This window comes from Chanos chanos, chromosome 15 (assembly GCF_902362185.1).
Source record: "Chanos chanos chromosome 15, fChaCha1.1, whole genome shotgun sequence".
Taxonomy (NCBI): Eukaryota; Metazoa; Chordata; class Actinopteri; order Gonorynchiformes; family Chanidae; genus Chanos; species Chanos chanos.
The window spans coordinates 15,910,293-15,920,985 of record NC_044509.1 but is presented as its reverse complement, the minus strand read 5'-3'; the positions used below and the strand labels follow the sequence as shown (position 1 = coordinate 15,920,985).

Below are 10,693 nucleotides of genomic sequence, written 5' to 3'. Positions count from 1 at the left end.
TTCACATCTTGTTTCTGGCGTTTGTAGGAGGTTGAACGCTACATGAAATTGATTGGAGTATTAATTTATCGTCAGTGTCGCTTAAGCGAAAGCCTTGAAACGTAACCGCATAGTGCGAATTATATGTCAATCGGGGGCGTCAACTTTTCCCCCAGGGATATATAAATGTTTCAATCCCCCGAAGTGCTGTTTTTAACACTTTTTGTTGGGGGGCGGGGGTCCAAGTCTTAATAAGGGTGGTCAGACCCCCCCAGTCCCCCCAGTAATTCACAACCTGCGTAACCGTTCTAATTTTTAAAAAAATGTTCATACCCAAAGCAGACCGCAGTGTTTATTTTAATACTGATTTCCCCCCCTGAACGGTAAACAAAATCTGATTGTACTACTTTGTGAAAACAACATTAGATTTGGTTTGTAGCACACAGTGCGGTGTCATTATTATAAAAAGCGATGTTTAGCTTTCTTTAAGTAAGCGCGTTAATAGGCAGCTGCTTACTCCGCTGTATGAACTGAGTGCTTTATCAGTAGGCCTACTCTCCAATAGGGACTGGGCAAAAAAAAAAAAAAAAAGAAAGAAAAGAAGAAAAAGGGAGTTTGTCCAGCTCAGGTTAATGAAACTGACCAGGGGCTGGTTCCTCTCTGATCCTCTGAAAGCATTATCTGGGGTCTCTTCAACCTGAACATGAAGATCTCTCTCTTTCACCAGTGTGTACAGGATCGATCACTAACAGCTCTGACCTGACCAACATCACTACTATTATTTAGTCTTGGCTGTTGTTAGTTCTCACCATCATCCCTGAATGTGTTATTCATTTGGGTGAATGTTTTATTCATAAAGGTGTTATTCAGACAGATGGAGGATTTTCACAAACACAGAATCTAAACTGACTGAGAGATCTGTACATTATACAGACAACACAATCATTCTGTACATGTAACGTCAAATCAAACAGTCAGGACACAACAGAGAATACTACATTTATATATCATCCAAAAACAGGGGGAGACTACAGCACATGGAATGTTCTATCATTCAGTCATTTTCACAAATCTTTTTACTTTCATGTTCATTGTGTTAGAGCAAGCAAGGATTTCATCGAACAAACCTTGTCCAGTGTGAAAATAAAGATGCTTTCACATGCTCTCCTGTCTTTGTGAAATCACTAGTTTATTGCTTGAATCAGCTACAATATGCAGTCACAAATGGATGCATCCACGTTGGTAACAGATGCAGTCTGTAAGCTAGCTTTCCTTGCCTTTTGCTATGTTGTCCTGCCCACTGCTGTCTCGATAAAGTATCACAGTTTTACACGCTACACATGCAGTATTTTACAGTGCGTAATCAACAATTAGAATTTTTCTATTGTGACTGCATAGTGTATGACATGATTAGTGTAACATAGTGATCTGTATCTGATCAAAGTTAATCCAGAGACAGTATCAGCTCTAACTGTGCTGTTCCACTCTGACACAACGCTGCACTGGTGCGATCTCCAGAGGAGAGAGTTTAAAACCATTATAGAGGAATGGAAATGTTGTGTCAGTAAACGTGTGTGTGAAAGTGTGTATGTGCGTGTTAGTAAGAGGGTCAGAAAATGACACTTTTCCTCTGTCCCAGTCCAGCTGCACTCTGATCCTCTGGAGTTTCTTATTGAATGAGATGGGTGTCAATTTCTGTCCTGGGGATCGTGACCAATATTTGCCAGACCAATAACACACACGCCAGATTCCACCATGGACTCCTGTTCCCTTCCTCTGCTTTGACTCTGTGGCCACACCCACATTCCACTCTGTATTATTCCCAACATCAACATCCCAGCAGTGTGTCCCTGAGTTATAACCCTCAGAGCCCAGGACACATGCATATGTGTCAAATCTCTCTGGATTATCAGGAAGCTGCTGTTTCTCATCACTGAATCTCACACTGGTCAGATCCTCAGACAGGATGAGTCGTGTAGTGTTGGGGTCCAGAATGACAGGAGCTGAAGAGAGAGAACAGAGACAGAGGGAGAGATGGAACACTTTTTCACTTACAGTAATTTGTTTCATAATTCCAGAAGCTCTAAGTCACCATATCCCTTTTGAGGAAGTAAACCCTTCTGTAATAGGTCATTCTGTTCAACTACAGAACACCTGGACTGGATATTTCACTCTTCCCTTTCAAAATTATGAAACACATGAAGAAATTTGGTCATGAGAAAGGCAGATCCAGAGATGCGTGACTGTTGCTTTATAGATTAATAATCCTAGCTCTCTGGATAAGAACAGTAGTCAAAGGTACTAATGGAAATCAATAAAAACAAATGAAAAAGCCAGTTCTTATGCTTGATGAGAACTTTCATGATGTATATACATAATGTGGTTGGTATCATGTCTAAAAAGAAGTTTACTTATTCATAATTTTGCAAAGTGTTCACTGAATATTTCCCATTATTTTATTTAAATTTGAGGTTTTGATCGGATTTGAGTTTTGTTTTCTCTTGTCTGCATCACTCATTTCCTTGTCTCTTCATCTCATTTCATCAGGTGGAAAACTGGTTGTATTCAGTTTCCTCTCATCTCCATAGTGACCACAATCCTGCCCATCAGCTAGATTAATTTACATTAAGTCAGATTTGTTTGTCCTGTTGTCCAGGACAAACACTCACTGTATTGAATGATCGCCTGCATCTTCTCCCAGACTCTGAACTTCAGGTTGCCCAGGTGCTTGGCCACGTGGATCAGTGCTCCTGAAACCATTTGTGGATCCTGCAGTGTGCACTGGGCTCTGGAATAATATCCAGGAGTCAGTGCGATTGTGGATTTGGGTTCAGAAACATGGAACACAGAGAAGTCAGAGACAGGAGGTAACTCACTTACCTTTTTACTGTAGTCTTATAGTTCTGTAGAAGGAGAGAGTCATATTTACAGTTCAGATGTGACAAATGACAAAAAGGTGAAATAAAAGTGAGGGAGAGGGGGAGACTGATACCTTCAGAAACAGAATGTCTTTAGCACCCATCTCATTTTCTATGGCTCTGACTGTGTCTGAGAGAGAGGAGATCTCTCTGGTCATCTTCTCAATCTTCTCCTTCATCATCTGACTCTTCTGCTCCTCTTCCTCCCTCAGTGCAGCTATTCTGGCTGCCTCTTCATCTCGTAAAAACTGATGAAGCTTCTCAAAGTCCTCTTTAATCTGTCTCTCTGTATGCTGGGCCTGCATCTGTCATAGAAACATTTAGAGTAGAGTTAGTGTTTTTTTTACGAATATTTTAGCAGGCGTTCAGTTTGTTCAAAATAAAGCATAAGGTATTTTCAGTAAAAGGGTTTAAATATGTAATAGTGATGAATATACTGTACATCATGGCATCTATTCCTCCTTTGAATGGTGAACCAGTGTGAAAATCATTTTTTGACTTTTGAACAGAGACATGTTTTAGTGCCTCAGTAATAAATGTTTTTGATTTCTGTTGTGTGTGTGTGTGTGTGTGTTTTACATGTTAAGGAAGCCAAACATATATAATTTCCTTATATTTCCAAAGTTAGTGTAGTTTGCAAAAGTGATGATGGGTACACTTGGTGTGAATCGGACAGAAGTCATGTCTCTACAGCAGAGGGTTTGAAGTAGCACTGTATTACACCTGCATACAAGAATAAACTGATAAAAACAGCACGTGGGTTTGTTGAGAGTGTAATGACAATCTATAATATGTTACCTTGCTTTCCATCTGCATCAGAAATGAATTTATTCATATTCAGTATATGAACCACTGACATTTGAAAATATTTATTTATGAAGTAATATGAAGGAGTGACGGAGCTCTGTTAGCTGGTTGTGAAAATAGGATTAATCTAAGAGTCAGATTGATTACTCTTACCTTAATGTGCTCTGCTGTTTGATCACAGGTCAGTTTGACTTTTTTAAAGATCTTCAGTTTCTCCTGTAAGTGCCTCAGTGCAGCTTTCACTTCCTCCTGGAATAAACCATCATTTTACTGTCTCACTTTTCCTCTTGGTCAGATATGTATGTATGTGATGATATGTATGTATTCCTGTCATTTTACTGTCTCAGTTTTCCTCTTGGTCACAACTGTGTGTGTTTTTCACATGTGTACATTTCATACATAAATTTAATAGACTTGTTAAACCCACCACTAAGTGTACAATTCTGCTGAAATTAATCTAAAAATAGATATTGAGAATGATTTACAATTTAAAAAATTCATCTGTTCTGAATTAACCTGTTTTCTTTGTCATACTCAGTTCTTTTTCATATACAAAAACTGTCATCGTTTGATTAAGGGAAAATTACCATAGCGCGCTTCTTACCCTATGACCTGGTGTAGCTTCTCCCATTGGACCAGTGGTTTCATGGCAAACAGTGCAGGAGAAATCCTCATCTGAGAGTGACAGTCTGGAAGCCATTTCCTCAGTCACCTGATCTTCTGTACTGGTCTTTACAGTGTTGGCTGTATTTTCACTTTCAGTGTAAAACAGCAAATCACAGGACTCTCTCCGTTCTCTCCTCACTGCACTCTGACCTGTCAGCTTAGTAAATCTTTTGGAATTTAGACTGTATGAGTTCCAGGTACACTACACCTTCCTTTATTCTTCCAGTTTTCTAGAGGAAAGATCTGAACAGTGGTTTAAGAGGAGGTGAAGTCTGAAGAGAGGTGAAGGATGATTCTTATTGGCTCCCCCTTATCTTACGAATAAAGTTCAAGATCTTTCATAGAGATCTAAAAAAAAAAAAGACTGAACTTTATTTCCTTCTTTCAGTTTGGATCAGTCAGTGGGTGGAGTTTAGGTAAAACTGGATTCTGACTGGGTGCTGCTGTGTCTTCAGTATTTATGTATGTATATGTGTATGTGACAATGTTTGTTAAATGTTGAAATCAGAGGATGTTGGTGAGCTGTCTGAGGTACTGATTATTGCTGTTATATGGTCAGATTGTAGTCAGTGAATCACTGAAATAAGCACTTGGTCAAAGTTGTCAAAGTAACAAGTGAGTGAGAGAGTTAGAGTTATCAGAAATGTGAGGTGAGGGAGGAGGTTAGGATCCTGCACTCCAGAGAAGCTGCTTAAAAAACTAGTTTGGGTTTGTTTAATAGAGTAGATCAAGTATAACAGAGGACAGTAATTTCAAACAGTGATTTCAACAAGCCTAAGCAATCAAACAGAAGAAACTGTGCGAAACAAAGTTTCACATGTTAATTTGCTGTTGGAATTCTAATGTGTCAAACACTTTAAACAGAACTTTTGTCAACAGCAGAAATGTTCACTTCTCCCATTACATTTGGTGGGTGACTGACCTCTGACACAGAAAGTAGGACTTGTAAGTTTCTCTGGACAAGAGCAAGTGGTCAATGAGCCAATTAACAAAACGAATTTCAGTATGGAGTAAATGTTGCGACACGTATGTTTCTGATTTCTGACACACAGGCTGTTTATCATCCAGACAGAAGAGTTTGAGTTTCTCACTGTGCAGACTGCAGAGCTCCTCAGACCCTGCTGAAGTTCTCTGACTTCTCTCCTGTAAGAAAGACTCACACAGGTTCTCTAACTCGAGGTTACGGGGAGGATCATCTCTGGATGATCTTCTCCTGCAGACTGGACACTCCTTGGATACTTTACTGTTCCAGAACTGCTGCAGATAAACTTTACAGACACTGTGACTACATGACAGGACAACAGGATCCTTCACAGCACACAGCACAGCAGAGATCCTCCTCTGATAGCACTGATTTAGAAGCCATCTTCAAGCCAAAAGAACCCTCCAAACTCACAGGAAGTCCTGTCCCCTGTCTGATCTTCACTCTCAGCTGGGCAGAGCTTTTCAGTCTTTATTTTAATGGTAGAGGTGTCAGTGTGTAAGAACTGGACTTACACTCAGAACTTGCCAAGTATGACAGAGACTGTGGTTTAATAATGTAAAGGTCACATCTCAATGGTCCATGATTTCTCTCTTCAAAGATATATGTATGTGTGTGTGTGTGTGTGTGTGTGTGTATGACTCTCAGTTTTCAGACGTGGTTCAGTGTATGCAAAGATTCATATTCAATCACCTGCATATAAGTTCTATCTATCTATCTATCTATCTATCTATCTATCTATCTATCTATCTATCTATCTATCTATCTATCTATCTATCTATCTATCTATCTATCTATCTATCTATCTATCTATCTGTGTGGAATTTCAGATGTATATTTAAAATACAGTGTGTTTCCAAACTGTTTAAGTAACTGAATCACCTCTTTCCTTTTCATGGTGCGATAAATGTTTGTTGTTGAGGTAAAATTGAGATTTATGATGGATCTCAGGTAAAGTTTTAGTGTCTGCTCTGAAAACTTGGGAATATTTAGGTGTAGATATGAGAATGAATGCTATATATTCTCCTAAAATCATGTTCGGCTAACATCTGTCCTGATCTATTCACAGCATATGTCCTCTACAACCTTTTACCCTCAGGAGGTTCTGCGTGTAGCGTCATGTTCTTTTTATATCAATGTCCACTAATTTTCAGACTTGTCATTATAGATAGCATTGAACATTAACTCCTCCTATTTATCAGTGCTAAGACATCAGCAATATTACAGTGGGGGGTAAACTTATCTTCTTGATATTCCCTGAAAACATGTCTCATAATGTCTCATAATTACACAGGAAATGAATGGGACTGACTTTACTTACGTCACAATGACTCAGGGAAGCAGGGTGCATGTGCAGAGTAGAGTTTTATTCAAGGTGTTATTCAGAATCATGTTAAAAAAAAACAGGCAAGAGTTGTGTACACAGGAATTACAAGTGTCAATGTAATTCAGAATAGCAAAATCAGAGAACAAACCAGGGCCAAATACAAAGAATACAGATTCTGACTTTTGACAGCCAGGCTGTGGGAGGCAAGGATTGAGAGATTTCACAGGCTGAACACTAGCAGTATACACCAGAGTCTAAACAAGTCACAGTCTAAATGACCAAATGAACAAGAAACAGGAGTGTGTGAGACCAGCCCATGAGGTGGTCAGTTAACGGGTGAAGCAGTGTACTGAAAGACTGAAACAGACTAGGGTTGAGCTGGAGGCGTGACAACTCATTATTAACATTACAGAAGTCATCAATATAATTCAATGAACATTATTCATAATCCAAATATAATTTAAAATGTAGATATAGTCCAGACATTAATTCTAACTGTTTTGTTCCACTCTGACACAACACTTCACAGGTAAGATCTTCAAGGGGGAGAGTGTGCAGCCATTAGAGAAGAATGGAAACATTCTCTCAGTAAACGTGTGTGTGAAAGTGTGTATGTGCATGTTAGTAAGGGGGTCAGAAAATGACAGCTTTCCTCTGTCCCAGTCAAACTGCACTCTGATCCTCTGGAGTTTCTTATTGAATGTGAGGGGAGTCAATGACTTTCCTGTAAGGCATGGATAATATTTCCCATTGTAATGACCCACACGCCACATTCCGTCTAGGGCTCCTTCTCCCTTCCTCTGGTTTGACTCTGTGGCCACACCCACATACCATGCTGTGCTACTCCCAACGTCAACATCCCAGCTATATGCCCCTGAGTTAAAACTCTCAGAGCCCAAAACAAATGAATATTTATCAAATCTCTCTGGATTATCAGGAAGCTGCTGTTTCTCATCACTGAATCTCACACTGGTCAGATCCTCAGACAGGATGAGTCGTGTGGTGTTGGGGTCCAGAATGACAGGGGCTGAAGAGAGAGAACAGAGACAGTGGGAGAGATGGAACACATTTGTATCTGAAATATTTCATAATTCTGGAAGCTCCAAATCACTACATCCCTTTAGAAAAACACAGTCTCATGGTAACAGATTAAAGGTGTTTGTATGAAAATGAAGAGTGAACATAAAGAGAAAACATGTTGTCAGTGTAACTGAGGTCTTTCTGTTCTATCAGTTAAAGAACACCTAGACTGAACATTTCACTCTTTCTTGTCATATAAAACACATGAAGAAATGTGATCTGAGTTTATGTGTGTGTGTGTGTGTGTGTGTATGTGTATGTGTGTGTAACCAAAGGGCTGTGACTCTGAGAAAGGCAGATCTGGACATATGTGACTATTCACTTGCAGATTAATAATCACAGCTCTCCCTGCATAAGAAATGTAGCCAAATGTATTAATGGAAATGAGTAATCAGAAACAAAAATGTTAATTCTGGTTCTTATGGTTCTGAAGGATGGTTGCACACAGTGTGGTGGGAATCAAATGTGAAATGAAGTTATTTATTCATGAATTTGCAAAGTATTCAATGAATATTTTTGTTTCGTTCAAGCTTAAGTTCATCAGGTGGAAGATATGCTGTATTCAGTTTCCTCTCATCTCCATAGTGACCACAATCCTGCCCATCAGCTAGATTAATTTACATTAAGTCAGATTTTTTTGTCCTGTTATCCAGGACAAACACTCACTGTATTGAACGATCTCCTGCATCTTCTCCCACACTCTGAACTTCAGGTTGCCCAGGTGCTTTGCCACATGGATCAGTGCTCCTGAAACCATTTGTGGATCCTGCAGTGTGCATTGGGCTCTGGAATAACATTTAGGAGACAATGCGATTGTGGATTTGGATTCACACAGAGAAGTCAGAGACAGGAGGTAACTCACTTACCTTTTTACTGTAGTCTTATAGTTCTGTAGAAGGAGAACAGAGAGGTCATATTTACAGTTCAGATGTGACAAGTGACAAAAAGGTGAAATAAAAGCGAGGGAGAGGGGGAGACTGATACCTTCAGAAACAGAATGTCTTTAGCACCCATCTCATTTTCTATGGCTCTGATCGTCTCTGAGAGAGAGGAGATCTCTCTGGTCATCTTCTCAATCTTCTCCTTCATCATCTGACTCTTCTGCTCCTCTTCCTCCTTCACTGCAGCTATCCTGGCTGCCTCTTCATCTCGTAAAAACTGATGAAGCTTCTCAAAGTCCTCTTTAATCTGTCTCTTTGTCTGTTTGGCCTGGATCTGAAATGAAAACACGTAGAGTTAGTGTTTCTGTAAGTCTTTAAATAAATATTTCATAAACATTTGGAGTGGCGTTGGTGTTTATGTGAATATTTTAGCAGCCTATTAGTCTATTGTCCAAAATAAAACCAAGAGGCATTTTCAGTAGATGAGAGGAGAGATAGCACCAACAGGTTCTACAGAAGCAATGGTGACGAATGTATGTCATGGAAGCCTGTTGTTCTTTTTTGCACATTAAAGAATGTAAACATATATAATTTCCTGATCTTTCCAAAGATAATATAATTTGTAAAAGTCATGATGGCTGTGAGTCATTGGTGTGAGTCAGAAGTTATGTCTGCACAGCAGAAGGGTTGTTGTAACACTGTGTCACCGTGTCAACTGCATACAACAATAAAATGATACACAACACAGGGATTCTTTGGGAGTGTAATTATAATCTATGATTTCTGTTACATTACCATTCATCAGTATTAGAAATTCATTCATTCATGTTAATGCTGAATTGTCAATATTTGATAAGCAAAATTATTTTATTTAGCAAACAGTAACTAGATGCTTACAGGTAATGGTTATAGTGCTATGTTTGCTGGTTGTAAAAATAGTTTTTTACCCCTTTGTTTTCAACCAAGTCTTTCATAAGTGCACAAGAAAAGACTCTTCAAAGAGTCTTTTCACAACTGAACAAAAAGCCCAAAGTGTTGTCCCCCACTGTCCTGTACCTAAGAATCATATTCATGACTCACCTTAATGTGCTCCGCTGTTTGATCACAGGTCAGTTTGACTTTTTTAAAGATCTTCAGTTTCTCCTGTAAGTGCCTCAGTGCAGCTTTCACTTCCTCCTGGAATAAACCATCATTTTACTGTCTCACTTTTCCTCTTGGTCAGATATGTATGTATGTGATGTGTATATATTCCTGTGTAATACTATAAATTCACTGATATTGAAAATGTCTCTATTTTGCAATTTCAGTTAAACTATTATCTACTTTGAGTGAACATTTATGTGCAATTTGGCCCTTTGTCATGTATAAAAAAACATTTTATTCAGGAAACTGAATGACCACAGTTTGTGTCTTACCCTATAACCTGGTGCAACTTCATCGATTGGACGGAATTTGTGGTTTGTATGTTTTTCTGAATCCCGACACACCAAACACACAGGCTGTTTATCATCCAGACAGAAGAGTTTGAGTTTCTCACTGTGCAGACTGCAGAACTCCTCAGACCCTGCTGAAGTTCTCTGACTTCTCTCCTGTAAGAAAGACTCACACAGGTTCTTTAACACAAGGTTATGGGGAGGGTCATGTCTGGATGATCTTCTCCTGCAGACTGGACACTCCTTGGATCCTTTATTATTCCAGAACTGCTGCAGACAAACTCTACAGACACTGTGACTACATGACAGCAGAACAGGATCCTTGAAGATGTCATGGCACACAGGACAGGAGACATCCTCTTCTGACTGTGATAATCTGGAAGCCATTTTCTCACCGTCACTCTTGATTTTCTGTAATGGTCTTTGCTGTGTTGACTGTATTGTCATGTGTCAGTTTGGTAAATCCTTGTGGAATGTAGGCTGTCTGAACTCCAATAGCACCACACCTACCTCTCATATATTCTTCCTCTTTTCTTAGACACGTATAGAGTTAGGATTTGAACAGTGGTTTAAGACGACTCCTGAAGAGGTGGAAAGACTGGATTTAATTTCATTCTTTA

At 39.2% G+C, this 10,693-nt stretch overlaps 1 protein-coding gene across 1 annotated transcript; it reads right to left on the bottom strand.

The window, feature by feature from the left end:
- Positions 1 to 7,170: 7,170 nt before the first annotated feature.
- LOC115828501 (zinc-binding protein A33-like) lies at positions 7,171 to 10,460 on the bottom strand. The gene is made up of 6 exons (XM_030792506.1): positions 10,056 to 10,460; positions 9,721 to 9,816; positions 8,744 to 8,974; positions 8,626 to 8,648; positions 8,426 to 8,544; positions 7,171 to 7,706 (listed from the first exon to the last, which is right to left on the bottom strand). Exons 1-6 carry the CDS (start codon positions 10,458 to 10,460, stop codon positions 7,171 to 7,173), a joined length of 1,410 nt encoding a protein of 469 aa, XP_030648366.1.
- Between the last annotated feature and the right edge of the window lie 233 nt (positions 10,461 to 10,693).